General features: G+C 44.3%; 2 protein-coding genes across 4 annotated transcripts in view; one reads left to right on the top strand and one right to left on the bottom strand.

Moving 5' to 3' along the window:
- The window catches only part of LRRC41 (leucine rich repeat containing 41), a 19362-nt gene extending 3369 nt beyond the window's left edge, over positions 1–15993 (bottom strand). The window contains exons 1-4 of one of the 3 annotated variants that reach the window (XM_080656140.1): positions 15482–15993; positions 11782–11868; positions 11068–11138; positions 2952–4092 (exon numbers count right to left, since the gene is read on the bottom strand). In XM_080656140.1, coding sequence (XP_080512266.1) covers positions 2952–4092; positions 11068–11138; positions 11782–11868; positions 15482–15680 — 1498 coding nt within the window. In that variant the 5' untranslated portion in view covers positions 15681–15993. Of the gene's footprint in view, positions 1–2951; positions 4093–11067; positions 11139–11781; positions 11869–13312; positions 13750–15481 lie in introns of those variants that run through there. The other 2 variants (XM_080656141.1, XM_080656142.1) reach the window with 2 other exon arrangements.
- UQCRH (ubiquinol-cytochrome c reductase hinge protein) lies at positions 15763–24763 on the top strand. Its single transcript, XM_080656146.1, has 4 exons — positions 15763–16177; positions 20612–20635; positions 21362–21523; positions 24552–24763. The coding sequence occupies exons 1-4, from the start codon at positions 16124–16126 to the stop codon at positions 24582–24584; spliced, it is 273 nt and encodes a 90-aa protein (XP_080512272.1). The 5' UTR covers positions 15763–16123; the 3' UTR covers positions 24585–24763.

The following is a 24763-nucleotide window of genomic DNA, read 5'->3' as shown; positions in this document are numbered from 1 at the left end:
TTAATGCCACAAAGCAAATAATTCCGTGGAATCTGCTTGCTTATTTCATTCATCTAAACCAGAACTTGGTAAATAAGGTGGGGTTTTATTTTGTTTTTAAATCTTCACTTGATACTTTGCCATTGATTTTTTTTTTTTTTTTTTTTTGAGAGAGAGAAGGAAAGACAGAAATATTGATGTGAGACGAAACACATCGATTGGTTGCCTCCTGCACGTGCCCTGACCAGGGCCCGGACTGGGGAGGAACCTGCAACTGAGGTACATGCCCTAGACCAGAATCAAACCTGGGACCCTTCAGTTTGCAGGCCAATGCTCTATCCACTGAGCCAAACTGGCTAGGGCAATAAGGTGGTTTGTTTTTTTTTGTTGTTTTTTTTTTTTTTTGCTAAGACAGTAGTGAGCAACAGATCTTGTTCCTGCCTCTATAGCCTGATAACAAAAAACATGATGGGAACTGGGTAAGTAGAGTACTGTGGAAGTACAAAGGATGCGTACTTAAGACCCAGTTCAGTTTACATCAATAAAGGTTTCCAGCTGAGTTCTAAAAAACATAGGAACCTGGTTGGTGTGGCTCAGTGGTTGAGCATCAACCCATGAATCAAAAGGTCACTGGTTTGATTTCCAATCAGGGCACATGCCTGGGTTCTGGGCTTGATCCCCAGTAGGGGGCATGCAGGAGACAGCCCATTGATGTTTCTCTCTCCCTCCCTCTCAAAAAATTATTTTCAATAAAGGAGATCGGCTAAATGGAGGGAGAAGAGTGATAGTGGCACAGAGAACCTGGTATACATAAGGCCTGAAGAAGAGTGGCAGGTTCTAAGAACTGAAAAATCAAAGTGGCTGGTGTATGGGGGTAAAATGTTCAAGATAGGTAAGCAGCAGTGAAAATGACCCTGTAAGCAAAATTAAGGCATATGGTGACAGGAAATCACTGAAGGGTTTTTAAGTGAAAAAAAATGCTTGGGCTTCAGTGTAGACAATGGATTACATGGTGAGTACTGACTCAGGAGGAACTGCTGAAGTGATGAATCCAGGTGAGAAGCACTAGTAGTCTGAATTAAGGATGTGGAGAGGAATAAATGGATTTGAGAAATAGACTGTAAAGATAGGACCTGGTAACCAAATATATTTGGAGTTAAGAAATAATGCAGGTTTCTTTTCCGGCAACTGAGTCAACTGTGATGTCCATTAAGAGAAGGAACATCATATAGAGGGAAGAAGATACATTCAGGTTGGAGAGCTTGTGGTTTATGAAATGATATCTAGTAATCGGATGGATGTGTCTGAACTAATGTCAAAATGGGGGGCGGGGGGGTCTTCCGCAGAGTTGGCCTTTTAAACCAAGGGAATGGACAGAATTGTCTAGGAAGTGTGTGAAGTGTGAGAGCTCTGACCATTAGGAAAGACGTAATATCCAGAGAAGGAAAAAGGGTTCTGATGAAGTGGGAATGAGTATTTCATGAGGAAGACTGCTTAATGGCAAATGCTGCCAAGAACTGTGAGGACTGAAAGGTATATATTGAACTTAGCAACAAGGAAGACCTTGCTCAGATCTTTGATGCATAGTGGGTATGTAAGCAAGACAAGTGGGCTGTGAGAGAAAACAGGTGACTCTTAAGGTTGTGAAGGGCAAGAGAAAATAGGTCTAGTTAATATGGGAGAGAAGTGGTGGTGGTAGATTTTGGTAAATACCCAACTGAATGTTTAAATGGTGGGGGAGGGACAGTGGAGAGAAGGGAGGCAACATTAGTGATTTAAAAGCATGAACTCTGGAGCCAGGTTGTGTGGGTTTCAATCCTGGCTCTACAATTTACTACCTAGGTATCCTGGGCAAGTCACTTAACCTCACAGGGTTGTTGTAAGGATTAAATTAATATAATGGGAATACTTAAAGTATGCTTGGCACATATTAAGCAGTATATGAAAGCTCTTAATACTAAGAAACAAAGCTTTCCTAAGAAGGTGAGAGGGTATGGGTCCAGAGCACAGACAGAAGAGTTAGCTTTCGACAGGATGGAGGAGGAAGAAAGGATGAAAGTAGATGGAGAGTTTGTAGGCTGGCTAATAAATTGAAAGAGTTTGTGGTGGTGTCTGTTTTCTCTGTGAAGTAGGAGGTAAGGTCACCTACTAGTATAAAAAGAAGGGGGGTAAAGGTTTGGAAGTGGTAGAATGGGAGCTGATGTTGCAAACACAGGCTTTATCTAAGGTTGATAACTACAATAGCACCAATATATATAGTCATATGATTTTCTCTACCAATGTTCGGCAAACTAGGCAAATTGCTAGATTTAGCCAGAATTAACTTTGCCTAGCTGAGCACAACCAGGTAGGAAAGAATTGCTTTGCAGGTTGCTGGTCTGATATGCTCCACACCTCTGCCCTGGCTGGTGTGTCTAGTGGTTAGACTGTCCACCTGCACACGGGAAGGTTGCAGGTTCAATTTGTGGTCAAGGACATGTACCTCATTTGTGGGCTACCTTCACCACCACTACCACCACCCCTGTTGGGTTGCATGCAGGATGCAACTGGTTGATGTGTATCTCACAGCAATATTTATCTCCCTCTCCTCCCCCTCCTCTCTCTCTGAAAAAATATTGAGGATTTAAAAAAGAAGTCCCACACTTCCTTGTCTGTACAGCTGCTTTTATATGCCTAGTGAGATCCAGTTTCAGTCCTGGCTAGGCTTGCATACACTACTCCCACTGGCCCTTGACCTACCATATCTAAAATGTACTCATTTTTCAGGTTCTCATTGCCCCTCAGGAACCCTTCCAACTACTAAGCATGCCTGCAGACTTCCTGTTCTTCCCTAACACCAACGGCCTGCCACGCTACATGCCTTCTGCCTCCCTGTGAGGCAGGCAGGGCCACATACCCCAGGTTCTCCTCCATAGGACTGGGCATACATGTGCTGCTAGGAGACCCAAACCCTGGCCCTCTAGGGCACTCACCATTATAGGATAGTGTGAGGCTTTCCAGAGACACCCAGGAGCTCAACAGGTGGCACAGTGTCAGAGCTGCCTCTGTGGAGAGTGGGACTGTGAAGAGCTCCAAGGTGGAAATGCTGCGGAATCGTTGGGAGGCCTCCAGCGCTGGAAGCCCCAGGCAGCTGGGATCTGACCCATCCAAAGCTCCACAAGCCACTTCCCCAATCTCCATCTCTTCCCCATCTTCCTTCTCACCAGCCACAATGAAAACAAAGTCATACAGGTCTTCAGACTCTGCACCAGACCCTTGACGAGTGCGAGCACCCTTTTTCCCTGTGGCTCTCTTAAAACGCTTTAAGGGCTTAGGCTGTGGGGCTGAGCTAGCTGGAGCCCTTTTAGATGCGGATGTGGAAGAAGAGGGAGAGGCAGAGGAGGTGGCTGGAGCAGAGGGTGGCTGCTTGGTGCCAGGAGCCTCATGGGAGGTAGCTGGAGGGTGCAGCTCCCTCTTACGGTCTATCCCACCTGCTCTCAGGCTCTCCTGTGTGCTCCTGCGTGTAACCCGAGTGGTAGGTGGGGCTCTGGCCATCTGCTTGGCTTCACTCTTTCGACGGGAAGCCATCAGGGCTGCAGCGCATCGCTCAGCAGCATCCCTGCGAGGCCTGCGTGAGCCCAGCAGGAGGGAGCTTTCATCTCGGGATGGGGCCCGGCCTCGGGAGGCCTCTCCACAGAGGCGGCAGGGAGGACCACCAGGGCCTGGCTGCCAGAAGCCAGCACTCATGGTGAGGATAAGGATGAAAAGGGCTGACTCAGGCACAGGCCAGGAGTATAGTGACACCTGGTTGACAGCCCCATGGTGAATAAGCTGATGCAACAGCTGTCGAAGTGATTGCTGAGCAGCCACATCAGAGAATAGCAGGTGGCGGAACTTGAGAGTGTGCAGGGAACTGGCCAGGGTCTCCAGAACCCTGCGGTTTGGCTCAGCCACCAGCTCAGTTGCACCCTGCAGCATGTTGCAGATGGTGAGCTGCCGGACATGGCGGGAGCTGTGCAGAAGAGGTGAGAAGCGCTGGTCACAAAGACGCTTGTCAGAAGACACGTCAATGGTTCCACGTAGAACATGGGAAAAAAAGGCCTCCATAAACTTGGCTCGCCAACACGTCACGCTCTGAAAGCAGAGAACATGCCAGACAGCTGTGATACTAAGAGTGCTACCCATGGGACCATCGTACTAGTTTCCTCCTAGCTAATGTGCCAGGCAACATTCTAAGTAATTTATACAAATTCACTTAATCCTCACATCTTTGGGGCATTTATTACTACTATAAGCCTCATTTTACAGGTAAAAAAAAAAAAGGGGGCACAAAGGTACACAGGTAAGTGGCAGAATCAAGATTTGAGTCCAGGTCCTGGCAGGATAGCTCAGTTGGTGAGAGCATCATCCTGATACACCAAGGTTATGGGTTCAATCCCTGGTCATGGTACATACAAACATTAATGAGTGCACAAATAAGTGGAACAACAAATTGATGTTTCTCAAACACCCAGTAAGAAAGTTTTTTTTACAAAACACAAAGATTTGAGCCCAGGGAATTTGGTTCCAGAGACCAGTTTGCTAAAGTGCTTCACAAGTGAAAGTTAATCCTGTAAATCCTCCCATGTTTGTTTCTAGAATCTGATCCCAACTTTCCATTCTTAAAACTACCTACCTTTGTTCAGTAACCTTATCACCTCACACCTGACTTTATTAGCCTCCTGACTGCTCTCTGTTCCCTTTCCCCCATTCCAAACTCACAAGTTCACTGGACTTATCTTTGTAAAATACCTGATTACATTATTCTGCTTTATTTTTTTCTTTTTTGTACATTATCTGTTATAAAAAAAACAAAACCATGTTTTCCCACTATCCAGGGTTAATTTGAAGATCCTCACTTTGTCAGGAAAAGCCCTCCACAATATAACCTCTGCCCACCTCAGAAGTTTATTTCCCACACATCTTACTCCATGAATGCTTTGCTCTGGCCAAGCTTGATTACCTCACTGACCCAATCTGCCTTCTATGTGCTTTCCTATATTTGCCCCAAATGCTTTCCATTACCAAAGCAAATAGGTTCCCTGGAAGGACCTACTAACCTTTCACACTCTGTTTGTCTCTCAGTATGCCCCCTTCACCATCCTGCCTCTTTTGTTGGGACTACTCAGGTCTTAGACTTTGGTAGACATGCCTCATGGTGTTGAGTCTCTTTGCCTGTGCACATCTTATTCCAGACAGAAATTCCTGGAGAGCAGGAACCAAATCTTAAATTTGTTTTCTCCAAAGCAATAGTTATTTGCTTTGATGGGTATGAGACTTCATCAGGCTATTCTGATACATTTAGAAGAACTTAAGTGCAGTGATTTTGAACCCTAATTGCATGTCAGCATTTACTGTGGGACTTTTTCACCTAAAATTCATACACTGGGTACCCAAACTTGAAGATTCTATGTTACATCTGATATAAGGTCTGTGCATCTGTTTATTTTTAAACCTCCCCTAATGATTTTGATCTCAGAGGTTAGGATTTACTGCTATCTACCCGAAAAGGACACACTGAGACTTCCCTAAGTTGCCATTCTCTCCAAAGGTGCATAGAAAGTAGGCTGACCTTGATACAGGTGCCAGCTCTGCTACTATACTCTGGACCTTTCCGAACTTCTCTTCATCTTTAAAACCTGCTTCACAGGTTTGTGGTGAAGATCAAATGAGGCAATGAACGTTAAAGTACTTTGTAAACTGTAAAATACAAAATGTAAGTTCTGCTGCTGATAATTAGCCAAGATGGGACAATGTGAAATGGACTTGGAGGCAGAGCCTGCTAAGCAGAGTACTTAGCCTGAAGCAAAGGTAAGGGGGGGCCTAAGTGTTTCCCAAGATTAAAAGACACATTGGTACTTACCCGACCTCTATGCATTCCTTCATACCAGAGTGACCCCCAATCTATATCTGAGGTTCTTGGCAGGAACTGGGCCCCTATTATTCTGAGGCAAAAGTGTCATTCCCTTTACCCTCACTATTCCCCAAGCCTGCCTGCTGTAATATTAATTAGGAATGACTTCATGCTTGAGGTAACTGCATGGCAACAAGACCTCTCACCAGTAGCAGTTGGGGGTGTTAGGGGAACAGAAAAGAATACCTGGCAACCAAATCTCTACTCAGCAAAAGGGTTATTCCTGAATCTAAATCCTAACTCACTAGCACTTTTCCTACACATTCACTGGCCCACACTCACACCCTTGAAAAACACTGGTAACACTAGCAAGGCTTCCACTTCACAAATGAGAAGGTTGGATGGTTATTGTAGATCTGGGCCTAAAATATGGACAAAGATGTGAACCAAGATATTGTGGCTGTTTCAGACCATGAGGCATGTGGAATATGTAGTTTAGATAACTATATACTGGGCTTTTTCAGACATTTTAGTGGTTGATGAAGAGTACTGGTTCCATCAGAAATGGAACACCTCAAGCTCTCTATATCATGTGAGAGCAGCATGATATCGTGATTAGGAGCATGTGCTCCTGAGCCAGACTGCCTCAACTTGAATCCTGGGGTCTTCTGTTCACAAACTAACCTAAGGCAAGTCACTGCATCCCTTCTGCCTCAGTTTCATCATTTGCAAAGTGAAGAAGATAAATATACTGACATCATAGAGTTGTGAGGATTAAATGAGTAATAAAGTTATGAAAACTATCGCAGTGGCTTTTATTCTCATGAATTAATGCATGAGCAGACAGCAGTTTTCACTGCATTTTATTCCATCCCTACTTTTTAAAATCTATGCTAAAACTTCAAAGCTGAAAAATACCTGAGAGATCTAGTCCAAGCCATTCATTGTATGGACCTGTATAACTCAGACAATGAAAACTGATTTAAATACTTTCATTTTAGCCCTAGCTGGTTTGGCTTAGTGGATAGAGTGTCATCCTACGGACTGAAGGGTCCCAGGTTCGATTCCGGTCAAGGGCACATGCCCACATTGTGGACTCGATCCCCATTGGGGGGCATGCAGGCGGCAGCCAATTAATGATTCCCTCTCATCATTGATGTTACTATTTATCTCTCTCCCCCTTCCTCTCTGAAATCAATTTAAAAAATACTTTCATTTTAGTGACAGCAGGGGAAATGAGGCATCACCAAAGAGGTGAAATGATATTTGCCCCCAACATAATCCTTGGCCTATGCACTATGGGCTGGCAGCTCAGGCACGGGGAGTGGGGGAGAAGTGCGTGTACAAGCTAGGAATGGCGAATTATTTTCTTGTACTAAACTGTTGCAGCCAGCAAGTGTTTATTAAACTATTGTCCACTGTTGCCTTTCTGATAATAGAATTTTTTTGTGTGGAATTATAAAGAAGCAAAAAATCATGTGCAGCCTGGCTGGGTTATCTCAGTGGTTGAGCATAGACCTATGAACCAGAAAGTTGAGGTTTGATTTCCCATAGGGGCACATGCCCAGGTTGGGGGCTCAGTAGGGGGCATGCAGGAGGCAGCCAACCAATGATTTTTTTCTCATCATTGATGTTTCCATCTTCCTTCCTCTCTGTATTCAATAAAAATAAAAAGTCATGTGTAAACCAACTCTATGGAGTGTACATACATGTATGTGAATAACTTTAGATACTTGTTGTTATAACATTGAGACAATTCAGAAGTTTCAAAGGCTTTTTTTAACATTATAGCACCATTTCATTAAATTTTACCACCATGTATTTAAATATTTTTAGAATATGACTTTATTAATATTTTGAAAATATGGATGTACTAGCCTATATAATAAAACCCTAATATGCAAATTTTCCGAACGGAGGAACAACCGGTCACTATGATGCACACTGACAACCAGGGGGCAGATGCTCAATGCAGGAACTCCCCCCTGGTGGTCAGTGCGCTCAGCCAGAAGCCCTGAACCATGCTCACGGTTGGCGAGCGCAGCAATGGTGGTGGGAGCCTCTCCCACCTTCGCAGCAGTGCTAAGGACTCCTTGGAGGATGTCCGACTGCCGGCTTAAGCCAACTCCCTGCCAGCAGTTGGCCATCCCCCGAGGGGTCCCGGACCGCGAGAGGGCGCAGGCCGGGCTGTGGGACCTGCTCCCCCCGTGCACTAATGTCGTGCACTGGACCTCTAGTATTTAATAATTCCTGCATTATTGAGTATTTAAATTGTTTCTAGCTTTTTTATATTAAACTTTGCTGTAATGAACATCTGGAAATAAATTTTCATGAGTATCTCAATTTTTATATACTATAAATTATAAGTAGAATTTCCAAAGAATTGGAATATTTTAAAGACTCTTGACAATTATCACCAGATTGCCCACCAAGAAAGTTGTAACATTTCTGCTCCCACCAATAGCATATTAAAATGCAAGTTTTACCCACCCCTAGAATTACCTTTTAAAACAAAACCAAATCAAAACAAGACTTTATAATATAAGTACATTTTTACTTTCTCATTTTTTTATTATTGAGATTGAACATTTTTCACTTTATTGGAGATTTTTATATATTTTGTGACTTATCCAAATCTTTACTCATTTTATTCCACTGGGGCTTTTGTCTTATTCTCTGTATCCTTTTGATTTGCAAATGTTGTTGCAACCATCCTTTCTCAGTTTAGGTATCTTTTAATTGTATTCATAGTTTTGGCATTTTATATGGTCAAATATGTTCATATTTTCTTATTTGATCCTGCCCATTTAATAATTAGTACTCTGTAACACCAGTAACCTTTATTCTTTTTTAGTTTTGTGTTTTTATTTTTTACAATTTAATCTTTAATCCATATAGAAATTATTTTAGTGTACTGTAAAGTGAGACTATTTTTTTCCAAATGGTTAATCAATTACTAGAGAATCATTTATTGAATAATCCTTCATTTCCATACTGCTTTGTCTCCAGAATATCTATAGTACTCTACAGATCTCTTAATACACACACACTAGTACTACACAGTTAGAAATACTATTTCTTTATAAGCAGTCAGGGGCTATGTCTAACTTGCTCACCACTGTATTGCTAGAACCTAGCACAGTGCCTGAAACTGAGCAAGCATTCAATAAGTGTTTTCAAATCATGAATGAAGTGAAAGTTACTGTCATGCAAAAGTGGGAAGCAGAAGAAGAAACCCTCTGGAATAAATGAATATGCTCCAAGTCAGGACCCCTGTCTAGTTGATTGTTAGGTCACCAAGCCTGGGGTTTCCTAAATTTCTGAAATGCTGAGACAAAAAAACAATTTAACAAATAGACATTCTTTTTCCAGGAAGCTCAAGCTAATGTTGGGGAAAAAAGCTTTCCCCAAGAGAAAGAGATCACAATCTCCATCACTGACTAGTCAACCATACTGCTTGGGAAACACTGGAACAAAGTGAATCTCATGTTTCTTGAAAGGTTGCATGAAGCCGTTACTGTTTTCTAATATTTTTGCGTTCAATTCTCTTCCTAATAAGGGCTAATTCCTGTACATAGTGCCTGAGGATTTTGTTAGGCCTCAGTGTCATCACACTGAACTCCAGGGGTTGTGTCCAAATCTGAAAGTGAAAAAGCTGAAGGATATGGAGCTGAATATTACTGAACCTAGTGCATCCCAGAAATGCAACCTCCAGTTCCTGATAAAAGCTTGTTGCCTTGTCATTTGGTCTCATTCACCATATAAATCCCAGTTCCAATACTCTTTCCTAGAAAAGATTTTTTTGCTCTTTTTCCTCAGTCTCCTTGCTACTCTCTATCACACCACTTATCCCACCATACATGATGTATTTCCCCACTAAACTGATAATTCCTCAAGATTAGGAATTGTGTCTGTATTTCCAATATCTAGCCTACGACCTGGTACGTGGTAAGTTTTAGTAAATATTTATTGAATTCAATTTGTCCTGTCACCTAATTATAGAGTAAAAAATAAAGTTCTGCTTAAATGAGATCTCCAATGAGTTATATCTGAACCCATGAATAATAGAATCTCAGGGTTAAAAGGAGCCCTAAAACTCATCTTGTTCAAACTTTTACCATGTTGAATTTCCTCTACAATATCCTTGTGTCAAATAGTTATCTAGGATCTATTTGAACACTTAGAAATGGGAAGCTTCTTACAACTGGAATTCGCATGTTTCATCACCAATAAGCTCAGAGTTTAAAAGTTCTACATTCAGTTTAGCAAACATTTATCCTCCTTTAGCTTCCACACAGAACAAGTAAATTAATCCCTCTTTCATGAGACAACCATTCAAATATTTAAAAACAGTTCATGTTCCCCAAGTCTTCTCTTTTTTCAGGAAAAACATCTCCAGTCTTCCATTTGTGACTCACATGATGTGGCTTTGACTTCTTTCTCCATACTCCAGGAGTAGCCTGACTACTGCAGAGCCAGGCAGGTCTATCTCCCCCTTGTCCTTCGGTCTATATTATAGTTACATTAGTTCACACAACTCAGGGTACAGTCTATATGAGTGGCTTTAGCAAACTGTTGACTAACACCCCTTAATTTTTTTATACAAGCCAGATCCCTCCATCCCCTACCCTGAGGTCACACAATTGGAATTTTTTAGACTCAACTGAAAAGTTGGCCCTAGCTGGTTTGGTTCAGTGGATAGAGTATCGGTCTGCAGACTGAAGGGTCCCAGGTTCAATTCTGATCAAGGGTACATGACGGGGGTTGCAGCTTGATCCCCAGTAGGGGGTGTGCAAGAGGCAGCCAATCAATGATTCTCATCATTGATGTTTCTATCTCTCCCTTCCTCTCTGAAATCAATAAAAATAAAACAAAATAAAATAATAAAATAAAAAAAGTTGGATTATCATGTTAAATTTTATCTTGTTAAGTTTGAACATTGCTCCAGGCCTGTTAAGACCTCTGTGAATCGGGGTTCTGCCATCATTGTGATCACTACCTTTCTCTGTTTTGTGTCACCTGTAAACACGGTGAGCAAGCAAGTCAGTGACAAAGGCCAAATGGTGAGGTATCTTATGATAAGCCAGCAGAGCCCTCCTCCCAAATTCACTCCATCCCTCCCTGCACTTTACCCATACACAACTTATGTTTGTGTACTGCTCCTGCTTTTCACTGTGCAAAGTCAGGCCAGAGTTCTACCTGGTGTCTTAACTTACTTCCAGACCGGAAGGCCTTGTCTTCATCAGTTCATCCCATAGTCGGCGCCAGATAGCCTGAGTGGAGAGGCCTGTAGGGAGAAATACCACATTTACTTGGCTGCTCCTCGGCCACCATGAGTGAAGTATTTTAATGTTGTCCTTCTCTGGATTCACAAGAGCAACTGGCTCTAAAGACAGACTGCCTTGGTTTAAATATCAGCAAACCACACTCTAGCTGTGTGACCTTGGGCAAGTTACTTAATTTTTCTGTACCTTAGTTTTCTTATCTGTAAAATGTAGTAGTTAATAATAACTATTTCACAGAACTGTTGAAAAGATTTAATAAGTTTCTTCAGGTAAAGTGCCTAGGACAGTGCTTGGCACATCAGAGTTAATTAGATAAATGTTAGTTCTTAACAGATGTGTCCATTGTGGGGTTTGAAAGGCAACTTGGTAAAACAGAAAAACAAAGATTCAGAAGATTTGGGTTCTAGTCTGGCTTTGCTATTAATTGTGGTGTGACTGTGGTCTCACTTTTATTAGTATACCAGGAATCACACACTTGTTTTATGTTTTACAGGGCACTGAAGAATCAGATAAGAAAGTAGGTGTGAGGGTACTTTTAGAAAATCCTGAAGTTTTACACAGGTATCAGGTGTAATATTTACCTGAAGAACATTATGGTGTCTTGCTTATAATCATTCACTGAGAAAAAGAGAGAAAGACACTCACCTTTCTTGAGGGCAGTTTCCTCAATCCTCTCCAAGTAATATATATTGAGCAGAGGTAAGATGCTTTGAAGTATTGGGCCTGGGAGGGCTACAAAAACCAAAACACAAAATTTACTTTTTTTCTGCCAGGGTTCTTGGCATTATTTATCCTATTGGGGGAAAAAAAAGAAGAAGAAGAAGAAGAGCAAACATCTCTTTTGACAAATGGAACCTATAGACACGAACCTAAAGATAATTCAAACTCTGGTCTACTTATCTTTAGCCACTTAGTTGGCAGCTAGAATTCCATGGCCCTACACATTTACAAGGGTGAGATAATCCCACAAAGCAAGCTAATATGCTCATGTAGGAGCTGGTCAGTTTACTTCTGTACAAGCATAATGAATGATCCTACATTTAAAAGTCCTGTTGAATATGTGTGATTAAATAAGTCCTTCATAATCTGTGCCCTACACACTTCTCCAGCTCCCTGCTTTGTCTGCTACACTTCAGCCACACTAAACTACTTTTTTCACTTATCTAAGGTGTTACCCTGCTTTCTGCCTCTGTACATGAGATTCACTTTCTTAAGCTGTTCTCCCCATCAAGAATATCCTTGTCACCTTCTGAATAACAACTACTCATCTTTCAAGTATCACATGCACTTTATTAAGCCTTTCCTGAATTCCCTTCCCATTCTTCCAGGTTGGCTACTTTCATTTTTTGGGCACCCACTATGTCCAAAACTAGTACTTTCCTAAGAAGAATAGAAATAGTTAGGCTCTATACTCAAAATTCAATATATCTTAAAATCAAAACTTGCTTGCTGACTTCCCTAGATCTGACAGGCATTACAGTATTATGGCTAAATGGTTTGGTCTCTAGAGTTGCACAAAACTGGATGAAATCCTGGTTGTACTACTTAATTAATTATGAATCCATGGGCAAATTAATGTCTTTAAACCTAAATTTCCTCAATTTTAAAACAGATATAATAATAACTACCTCATAACATTGTTGTGAAAATTAAAGATCATGCTTGTAATCTTTTTAAGGACACGCTGGCCATAATAAGCTCACTAAATGTTGGCAATTACTATTCTTATTCTGTCAATAGCATCTCTGTCCAGCCAAGAATAAGTTTAAGAACTTGGAGTATACTATAATTAATGAAAATCTTTAAAAACTTCCATTCTAATATCTCTTTTTATATTTATTTGTAGAATAACTGAATCTTGCTATTCAAGAATCTAGTACAATTCTTTGTATATAGTAGGTACTCAAGTACTTGCTGAATAAAAGCACTAATTCCCTATGCTATTACACTAATGTAGGTTCTCTATTGCATTTCAGATAAAGTCCAACCCATATATTGGCATTCAAGGTATAACATACCTGTTTTACTTATGTTTCCTCATTGTATCCTTTCCTGCTACCTCTATTCACCTTCTCCACAAAGTAAAATCAGTCCACCTCCTCCAGGAAGCCTTTCCTGGTTGTCAGGCCACATTGAGACCTCCCTCCAAAACAGCACTGCCCAGCAGGCCTCTTACCTGGCTCCTCGGAAGGCCTACGGATCCAGCTTTTCCTGTGTGACCATTTACCTGGAGTAGCCATGGAGCTCTTCCTCCTCTCTCCCTCCAACCCACGCCCCGGTTAGCCATCCACTCTCCCGGCCACAGGGATTCTCATCCCCTACCATCCGCACACTCCTCTCTTCCCTTTTCCTTCTGAAGCCAGCTCTTCCTTGCTTCTCTCCAGCCTACACCTTTAATGCTTCCTCTTCTCAGCCGGGGCCTCCACACCGAGTCCTCTTTCCTCATGGCCTTCAGTATCCTGGAAGCTCCAGGCTGACGCAGCCAGATCCCGGCTGCCTCTTCCACCTGCCCCAGGACTTTTCTGCGCCCCCTGCCCACGCCACGGAGACTTTCCTCCTGTTTCGTGGGGGTCAGCCTGACCCTTCTCTTAGATTTTGGCCCAGAGGCTCCACAATCCCCTCCCCCACTAGGCCTGAGGTATTCGACAGCGTCCCCCCCCAGGACATAAAGACACTGGCCTCTTCAGGATCAGTCCCCACCACACCAAGGCCTTCCCTCCTCCCCGGGCCTCCTTCACCAGCTCCTCGGCCTTGGGGCTTATTCCTAGGGGCCCCACCCCCAAAAAAGACCCATACTCCTGGGCCTTTTCCCCACATCCTCCTCATGATATAACCCAAAGCCCATCCCAGGACTTCAAGCCATCAATCCTGACCTTTCCAGGGCCTTCCTCCTGGCAAAGACACCACTACCCCTCCTGAGGCCTTCTCCAGAACACCCCCTTCCCAGGCCTGGGGCCTCCTCTCTTACCACCCCTCCCCCTTCCTAGGCCTGGGCCTGGCCTGTGATCTACACCAACTTCAGCCCAGGCCTCAACCCCACCCCTCAGCCACCGTCTGTCAGGCCCCAGGCCTCCCTGGTCCCCTGTGCGGGCAGGCCTGTCCTCCAGAGGCCCTCGCTTTCCTCTCTTTCATTCCCACTATTAGTCCTCACGATGCCCACCCGAGTTTTACTCATCAGCGGCCAGGCTGCGACCAGGCGTACCCACCCACAGCCAGGCCTCCTAGTGCCCATCGGCTGCAGGCCTCCTCTCCTCCGTTACTCGGCCCACCGCGGCCTGCCATGCTCTCCGGCCCATCAGCGAGGCTGTTCGTCTCGTCCTCCCAAGCTCCTCATCCTAGCGCCCCAGGCCGCCGGCCTTTGCTGCTCAGCGTGGGCGCCCTCCACCCAAGCCGGGCCCGTGGGTCGCCGCCGCTCTCAGGCCTGGGGCCTCCTTTCACTCCCACTCGGATCAGGGCCTCCTAGCGGCGATGCGCCCCCTCCCAGTACTGGATACCCGGGCCGTGGCCCTGCCTGGGGCCTCCTTGGCCCTTCCCGCCTATCCGTCATTCGAGCCTCCCTGGATTGCTGACCCGCTCCGGGCCTTCCATCACCCGCTCTCGGCCCTTCCTTGCCGCTCAAGCCAGTCCGAGTGGCCTCGGGCGCTCCCAGCCTTGCCCGTCAGTCCGTCGCTCAATCAGCTAGGCACTGAGGCCCCCGTCTTCAGTTCGCTCCCCTCTGCCCCGGGCCGTCAGACAGGCCTCGGCACCCCAAGCCTTTCGGCCTCTCCCCCAGCCCAGTCCCTCACTCCTCAATCCAATGGGCTACTACCCTCTCCCATCGGCTTGGCCTCCGGGGTCTCAGCACCCAGGGGTGTCAGGCAGATAGCGGAGGCTCCGCGCTGTCAATCAGGTTGGGTGGCCCCGGGCCTGGCCTCCTTGACTCAGGCCGGGCCTCCCAACCTCGGCCCCCGCCCCCAAACAGCAGGGCCATCCCTGCCCGCCGGCTCGACATCCTAGCCTCCCCGGCCCGGTCCAGCCCGAGTGTCAGTTCGGTGCCCACGAACCGGTCCGCTAGTCCAACCTCTGAAGTCCGAGCCCTGCCGGCTTCGCCCCAGCCCGGGCCTCCTGGCCTCGCCCCCTGCGCCCCCCAGCCAGGCCGCGGAGCGGGTCCACCTGCCGGCTTGGTCCCCGTTTTTACTCTGCCCCGTCTAGTCAGTCACGGAATTCATGCTCCGACCAGACGGTCTGGCTTCCAGTGCCCCAGGCTGGGCCTTGCCCCGGGCCTCCCGGCCTCGCCCCCCGCGCCCCCCGGCCGCTGGGCCGCCTCCGCTCACTGCCAGAGGTAGCCCCTCACCCCGCGACTTACCCCACACCCCGCTCTCCAGAACCCCCATATGGGCGCTCACCGCCCGCCCGCACAGCTCGAACAGGGCGGGGGGAGCGCTGGGGCCCGAGGCCGAGCTCTTCGCTGGCGCCGCCTCCCGGGACGTGGCCTCCATGGTCGTTGCCGCCGCTACCTCACAGAACCAGCAACTCCGGGCGCGCCAGGCCTCGGGCGCCGCCATCTTGGGGAGGTGCGCGAGCCCGAGAGTGACAGCCTCGGGCCGCCATCTTGAAAAGGTCAGCAGTTAGGACGGTTTCATCAGCAATGTGGGTAAGAATGAGAACTGCGCTAAAGGAACGGTGAGTAAATCTGCATACTTACAAAGTTTCTTGGAAGGTAATATTTCAAATAAACACCTATATCAACATATTTGGGTCTGGCGGGACGAAAGAGACATTTCTTAGTAAATCCTTCTCAGGTGTAAATACCAGCTACCCCTAACCCCTGCCTATAGACGGTAGTACATGCCAATCCGAGCGTATGTTCGGGACTGCGAGGAGTCTGCCGCACTTCCGGCCAGATCGCCGGATATCCGCTGAGTGACCCTTACAAGTCCTTCTTGATTCTGAAGTGGAGTAGGTGCTGCTGTTGCTGCTCTTGTTAAATCCAGAACCGTAGCCAGACATGGGGCTGGAGGACGAGCGGAAGATGCTCACCGGGTCCGGAGATCCCAAGGAGGTAAGGCAAGGCGGTGGTCGAGGGTCAGGACCTAGCCCGCCAAAACGTCCGGGCCCTCATGGCCCTGCTTCTACCTCCCTCCCCCCTAGAGTTTGCAGGGTAGGGAGAGCTGGTTCCCTTGACCCCCAGAATCCCTCGAGTGACCTTGGGCAAGTAGATGACTAGTCTTTGGGACTCCATGAATATGGTGAAGGTTTAACAAGAGCGAAAATGCTGTGTTGACTACTTTTGTAAAAATACTATCTATAGCCCTAGCTGGTTTGGCTCAGTGGATAGAGCATCGGCCTGCGGAATGGAGGGTCCTGGGTTCGATTCCGATCAAGGGCACATGCCTGGGTTGCAGGCTTGGTCCCCAGTAGGGGGCGGGCAGGAGGAAGCCGATCAACGATTCTCTGTCAATATTGATGTTTCTATCTCTCCATGTCCCTTCCTCTCTGAAATCAATAAAAAAATATTTAAAAAAAATACCATTAAAATACTACCTGTATTTTTAGTCAGTCGGGTGTCTTTGATTTGACGTGTTTGGGGAAGCAGCTCAAGTCAGGAACCCCTGCCACATCTTCTGTGGAGGTTCCGGAGATTTGCCTTTTCACTAGTTTCTGTGAAAAAGTGGTTTCTTTTTCTTTGAGGGGGCAGGGGGAAGGTATCTTTCTTTGGGGACAGTGTAGGAATGTGCGGTATGAGTTCTTTTCCAGAGTAAGAATGCTGATAATTATTGACTGCTTACTATTTCAAGTGCTTTATGTGTGCTCCTTCGTTTAAGCCACACAATCGTCCTATGAGGTATTAGATACTAGTACTGCCATGTTACAGATGAGGAGACGAGCATGGAGAGGTTAAACATCTTGTCTGAGGACACACAGCTCCTACATCACGGAGCCAGGAACTGAACCAAGGAGCAGGTTCCAGAGCTAAGACTTAGCCACAATGCTATACAGCCGCACAGAAGCCAGCTAGCGTTTGTTTCCAATCACATTTCCTACCCTCTGTCAGTTTTGTGCTTATGGGTTCAGAATAGTTGGAAACTTAGTTTATCCCATAGTTTTTCCTAGTCTTATTATTTTCAGAAGGAGGACCAGAAAGATGTGGAGCCAGCCTTAGGAAGTTCAGGGAGAATATTAGACACTTCAGTAGGGCTCACCACAGCAGTAGATGAGAAAAAGAAAGTAAATAAGTGGTTAATTTTAAATTTAAGAAAATGGAGGTCTCCTGGAGATTAAATCTTTTTAGTTAGTGTGATGTTGGTTTTTCTCATTGACAGGAAATTTTACAGGAAGTATTCCATAACCAGACTTGTAGTTGGATTTGTTTTTCCAAAACAAGCCATGATACCTTTGACACAAAATTATCAAAGACACAGAACAATTAATGTAGTAGTATTGCTAATAGGGGGATGATATAAAGGTCTTGCTTCTTAGATAATTAATTTCTGGTTTCTAACTCAGGCAGAATGTGATTTCTGTTTTTTTAAAAAAAATTTTTAGTATGGATTTTCTTTAAAGAGCAAAGTCAAGAAACCTTATTTAATAGAAAACTAGAATTTTACCTCCTAAATAACATCTTTATGTTTATTTTTAAATGTTTTTATGGATTTCAGAGAGGAAGGGAGAGAAAGATAGAAACATCAATGACACGCCCCCTACTAGGGATCGAGCCCACAACCTGGGCATGTGCCCTTGACCAGAATCGAATCCAGGACCCTTCAGTCCACAGGTCCAGGCTCTATCCACTGAGCCAAACCGGCTAGGGCAACATCTTTATGTTGAGAAGGGGCCTTTGCCAATTGTGGGAATAAATGGCCTGGATTACAGCTGAACCTGCCCTACCCTCCTAGCTTCCATGGGCTTTGTTTTTGGTCCTTTCTCTGAAGGGCGTGGTGGAGAATGAGCCAGATTGTGTTGGAATTTTGGAAACATTGAGGGGTGGCTGAGCTAGTTCTTTTATTTCCTTCTATACCTTCTCTTTCCTGTAAATATTTCTCTCTTTTCCGTGTCCAGCGCGGCTAGAGACTGGCCCGGTTCCTGAGTAGGGCTGCTGGGTATTGAGAAAATGAAAGAAAGAGACAGACACAGAGATGGAGGAAAAAGCTGGGGCTGAGTGGGACCACTGTCCTCTGACAGGGACAGAGACCCAGAGCCAATACATCGAGTTTATTTTATACAGCAAAACCCAGGAAGTTGTACTAAAGGTCAAGACAAAGGAGATTATGTGCATTCTTCGGTGGGCCCGAGTCGTATTCATTCCTGGTGCTTGGCTGGATTTAGATATCGAAACCCACCCCCTGGCACCTGGGCTGAAAGTCAAGCTGACCACACTCCTGCCTCTGGCAAGGCATGTTTCCAGGACGTGGCCCTTCGAACACCACTGGATTCAGCTGACAATAATTAAAGAAATGCTTATGTGCCTTCCCAGGCACTCTCTACACTTTCCCTTCTCCCAAAAATTGACACATGCATGACAGGTTGAAATACTGATCAAATAGACTATTCTGCCCCAGATTTAGGCCTATGCTGATGCTCCCTTAGGGAATCTTTTTTGACATTGTTCTCTTTGGAAGAAAGAAAACTAAGTTTGAGACTGTGCACCAGAATCGGAAATAAATAGGAAGGGCCTGGTGTTTCCAAGCTTGTGGATGGAGACAGGTAGACATATCCTATATTGATAGTCTACTTAGAGCCCTGGGAGTTTTGCAAGCCAAAAAGTAGTGGCTGTAACCATCTTTAGTTAAGCTCTGGCTAAAGAAGAGTTTTGGTTTGGCCATTTTCATATTCCCAATTCAAGTTCAGAATCTAGAAAAAAATGTTAGTTTTTCTCCTAACTTGGTTTTAGGATGTAAGGACTAAATTTAGCTATTTCTAGTAATAATGGGACTCACCAGAATTTAGAACAAAATACGTTTTTAAAAAATAAAATATATATTTTATTTTATTATTATTATTATTTTTAAATATATTTTATTGATATTTCACAGAGAGGAAGGGAGAGGGATAGAGAGCTAGAAACATCGATGAGAGAGAAACATCGATCAGCTGCCTCCTGCACACCTCCCACTGAGGATGTGCCCGCAACCAAGGTACATGCCCTTGACCGGAATCAAACCCGGGACCTTTCAGTCCACAGGCCGACGCTCTATCCACTGAGCCAAACCGGTTTCGGCTATTTTATTATTTTTTAAAAATATATATTTTATTGATTTTTTTTACAGAGAGGAAGGGAGAGGGATAGAGAGTTAGAAACATCGATGAGAGAGAATCATCGATCAGCTGCCTCCTGCACACTCCCTACTGGGGATGTGCCTGCAACCAAGGTACATGCCCTTGACCAGAATCGAACCCGGGACCCTTCAGTCCGCAGGCTGACGCTGTATCCACTGAGCCAAACCGGTTAGGGCAGAACAAAATACTTTTTTTAATGTTCCATATGAACATCTGGCAGCTTGAATTTATATCAGAAAATGTCTAATTAGTGTTATCTCTCAACTGGGAGTCCCTTAGGGCTGTTGTGATTAACCAAATCATATGAAAGTGCTTTATACACTTAATAGTGTTGTGAATTCTTTAGGTCAGCAGTCGCCAACCTTTCGGGCCTTGTGGACCACCCGTGGCAACCGCTGCTTTAGGTTGTTGCTAATGAAAGTGAGATAGTATGTCCTTGTTGAAGTGTACCCAGGGTTTGTTTTAACGTGGTATGGTAAGCTTACAGACATTGAGAGGATTGTTTCTGAAAGAAGAGTTTATTACTCACTAGAGGCCCGATGCACGAAATTTGTGCACGGGGCTCAGCCCTCGCAGCTCCGGCTTTGTCTGGAAAGTCGTGTGGAAGGTCTTTCAGCTGTCTGGTCTAATTAGCATATTACGCTTTTATTGTTATAGATAGATAGTTCCCCAAAGAACTTAAGAGTAATAAGGCCATACCACCTAGGGCCACATAGAGAAGTGCCTGGACCACTCAGGAGCAGAAGAAGCAAGGGAAAGGAGAGCCTTGGTTTCTGAGGGAAGGAGTAGATGAGGCAGGATAGGCAAGCTTCAGCAAGTTTAGGATTGGATAGATAGCATCATTTCAGATGCCTCTGGGCTAGGGGGTGGTCCCTAGTTGTTTGGTACTTGGCCCTGGGGTGATTAGGGCAGGGGCAATATTTGGTTTAGTGTGGGAGAGTTAGATAAGTAAGTAGTTGTTGGTTAGGTATTTGGATTGGTTGTTTTACATATGAGAGGCATGTCCCCAGGCAAGTTGTTGCTATCTCTAGAAATTAGCCAGCCCTGGGAGGGGCTGTCTCTAGGATTGGCAGGGCCCCTAAAATGTCAAACATCATAAAATACAGAAATTTAAAAACATGGTTAATATAATGTCTATCATCAGTAATTACAAGATCAATATGATTGGGAATACATATGTCATAAAAATGCTAACATTAATTTTGTTTTCCTTTTGTAGGAGGAAGAGGAGGAGGAATTAGTGGTAAGAGCTGTCTCAGTTTTGGAACCATCACAATAAAAGGAAGGTTGAGCTTCATAAAACTCTGAAGCCATTTTAAGAGTCTTTGTATTTGAAACTTGGAGAGAGTGGGAGTGGAAAAGGCCTTTACTTCCTATGCAGTGGAGTGTTTGGGGGTGTGGGCCTGGGGAGCTGGGTCGTTTCTGGGTTTCGGGCTTTTCCAGTTGTGTCAGGAAGCAGAGCAGCGTTTTGAGAGCCTGGCACTCAGTCCTCTGCTGTTTGTGGTTTAATAAAGAATTCTGCAAGGATCTTTCCCTGGATGGCCCTTCTCTATGTTAACATTGCCTTTCTGGCTGGGATGTATAGGCCTTGCTGACAGATTGAAATTCACAGACATTACATAATCCCAAATGCTATGTTAACAAGTAAGGCCTCCTATAGATCTACTTCAAGTTTGGCCAGGTTTCCTCTATCACCTTATTTTTCAGATAGGACTGAGGCTTTCAGTACATCCTGGCAACCTTGGAAGGCAGAAATGTAACTTTTTCCTACTACTTAGCATCAGAATTGAATGAGAGACCCCATTCTGTCATTTCTGGTGGCAGTATGGCTCTGCCAGCTAGCCTTCTGCACAGTAATTCAGAGGCAGCACCTTGGTTTAGTGGTTGTATTAATCAAAGCGTCTGATTTTAGATTGCCACCTGAAACCCCCATTTTGTTTTCTGTTTTGTTTGTTTGTTTCGCCATCAGGATCCCCTGACAACAGTGAGAGAGCAATGCGAGCAGCTGGAGAAATGTGTAAAGGCTCGGGAGCGGCTGGCGCTCTGTGATGAGCGCGTTTCCTCCAGGTCACAAACAGAGGAGGATTGCACGGAGGAGCTCTTTGACTTCTTGCATGCAAGGGACCACTGTGTAAGTCAGCCTGTAGTCAGGAAGGGGAAAAGCTTACAGTGGCCAGGGAAGACTTGGTTCTGACAACCTTTTCATCCTAGCATTTATTGTGGCCCAATATATGTCAGGTACAGTATGGGCACTTTACATAAGTAATCTTACATAATCCTACCACTTTCACCTGAGGCAGATATCATCCCCATGTTACAGATAAGAAACTGAGACTCAGAGAAGATAAATGATATCCCAGCTTGTACTGCTAAACAGTGGGGAAGCTGGATTTTGTACTTTTAAGTAACGGACTATTCTTTAAAATAATTTATATCCTCCAATGTGTCTTTTACATAGCAGTTGGTCCAAAAAGTTTTTTGTGTTTGTTTTTAAGTAAACTTGTTTGACTTTCTGACATATAATAATAAGGCATTTTAAATTATAGGGTAGGCACACTCTCCCTTCCTCTGTCTCTAAAAAAATCAAATAAAATACATTAAAAATAATAATGAAATAAATTACAGGGTAGGCAAAGTTTGATATGATGGCTTATGTTAAAACTGATTGGTTGGCTGATAAGCATTATGAAAAGATGTTCAATACCATAGCTATCAGGGAAATGCAGATCAGAACCACAGTGAGATACTACTTCATATCCACTAGATCAGCGGTCGCCAACCTTTCGGGCCTCACGGACCACCAGTGGTCTGCGGACCACCAGTTAGCAACCGCTGCACTAGATTGACTCCTATCAAAAAAATAGGTAACAAGTGTGGGCCTATGTGGGAAAATTGGAAATCTCATACACTGCTGATGGGAATGTAAATTGGTAAAGCCTGTAGAAAACAGTGTCATTTTTCAAAAGGTTAAAGATAGAGTTACCCATCAGTTCTACTCAGGTATGTACTAAGAGAAATGAAAACATGTCTACATAAAAACTTACACACAAATTTTCATAGAAGCATTCTTTTTTTTTTAAAGTATATGTTTTTGTTGATTTCAGAGTGAGGAAGGGAGAGGGACCGAGAGACAGAAACATCAGTGATGAGAGAGAAGCATTGATCAGCTGCCTCCTGCACACCACCTACTGGGGATCGAGCCTGTAATATGGGCATGTGCCCTGACTGGGAATCGAACTGTGATCTCCAGGTTCATGGGTAGATGCTCAACCACTGAGCCACACTGGCCCAGCAGAAGCATTATTCTTAATAGTCAAAACGTAGAAACAACGTAAGTGTCCATGAACTGATATGTCCATATAGTGAAATATTCTTTGGCAATGAAAAGAAATCAAGGCTCGGGCCGGGTAGCTCAGTTGGTTAGAGAGTCATCCCTATACACCACGGTTGCAGGGTCAATCACTGGTCAGGGCACATATAAGAATCAGCCAACTGCCCAGCCATTGAGCAATGGTTTGAGCATCGACCTATGAACCAGAGGATTACAGTTCGATTCTTGGTCAGGGCACATACCCAGGTGGCAGGCTCAACCCCAGTAGGGGGTGTGCAGGAGGCAGCCAATCAATGATTTTTATCACTGATGTTTCTATCTTTCTCTCCCTCTTCCTTCCTTTCTCTGAAATCAATAATAACATACCTTAAAAAAAAAAAAAAAAGAATTAGCCAATGAATGTATAAATAAGTGGAACAGCAAATCTGTTCTGTCTCTTCCTTCCCTCTCAGAAATAAAAAAAAGGAAATCAAGCACTTTACCCCAAAGTCTAAACATAGAATTACTGTATTGATCCAGCAGTTTCACTTCTGTGTATATACCCAAAAGAATTGAGACTTTGTTCAAGGACTTGAAAAAGATATTTATGCATGCATGTTCGTAGCAGCATTCACAATATCCAAAAGGTGGATGCAACCCGAGTGTTCGTTAATAGGTGGATGGATAATGCCGAAACCGGTTTGGCTCAGTGGATAGAGTGTTAGCCTGCGGATTGAAGGGTCCCAGGTTCAATTCCGGTCAAGGGCATGTACCTTGGTTGCGGGCACATCCCCAGTAGGGGGTGTGCAGGAGGCGGCTGATGGATGTTTCTCTCGCATCGATGTTTCTAACTCTCTATCCCTCTCCCTTCCTCTCTGTAAAAAATCAATAAAATATGTTTAAAATAAAAATAGATGGATGGATAAACAAAATAGGAAATTTAAAGACATACTAAGTGAATCAATCACAAAAGGACAAATATCATTCCACTTATATGAGATACCTTAAGTAGTCAAATTCATTGAGACAAATTAGACTGGTAGTTGCCAAGGTTTGAGGGAAGGGAGAATGGAGAATTATTATTTAATGGGTACAGAGTTTCATTTGATGGTGAAAAAAATCTGGAGATTAATGATGGCAGGACAGTATGAATGTACTTAATACCACAAAAGTGTATTGTTAAAAATGGTTATTTTTATGAGCAAAGCACTAGATTAAGATCTGGGAGTGAGACAGGCATGGTCTCTTTCTTCATTATGAGCCAGAAAACAGTTAGTAAATTGGTAAGTCTCTTGGGTTTAACCATCTTAGGGTGGTCTTCACTGACCCAAAATTTAAAGATGCTGTGCATCTTTTTATTTTCTTCAGGATTTATCACTTTCAGAAGTGACCTTATGTGTATATTATATTTTTCTGTTATCTCTAAGTTCCATCCATAAGAGGCAGATATATTATTGTGTTTACTGTTGTAACTCTCAGCACCTAGCAAGGTACCTGGCATTTAGAATTGTATAAATATTTGTGGAATTGATAAGCACTACGATATGGGAGGTATAGGTTTCTGTGGGGAAGACAGAGGAGGAACAGATTTGTGTGGAAATAGGGCTTATTTAGAGGAGGCTTTCATGTTAACTTAAGTTCTAAAGAAAAAGATGAAAGAAAATGGGAAAGAGAGTTCCAGGAGAAGGGAGATTCGGGTAACGGGAGTTCACTGTGGCTCAGGAGGGGTGTGAGTATGTGAGAAGGGGAATCGTGAGAGAAGGGACAGGACCAGTCTAGGTCATGCAGAACCCTGTAAGCCATGACATAAAGCTGCCAATTAATGACTTCTTTTGTTTCCTCCTTTTAGGTGGCCCACAAACTCTTTAGCAGCTTGAAATAAATGTGCAGATTAATCACCCTTGGGCATCAGGATATTTCCTTGTGTTTTTGAATATGCCATTTGTTTCTTATTTGTGTAACTGGAAGTTCATGTGAACACCGCATGGATTTTGGTTAGGCAAGTTGCTTCTATGTACTTAGCAGTGATTACATCTTAATAAAGTCCAGTAATCTGCAGAC

This window comes from Plecotus auritus (assembly GCF_963455305.1).
Source record: "Plecotus auritus genome assembly, chromosome: 2".
NCBI lineage: Eukaryota > Metazoa > Chordata > Mammalia > Chiroptera > Vespertilionidae > Plecotus > Plecotus auritus.
The sequence above is the reverse complement of the archived record's forward strand: the minus strand, read 5'-3'. Positions and strand labels throughout refer to the sequence as shown.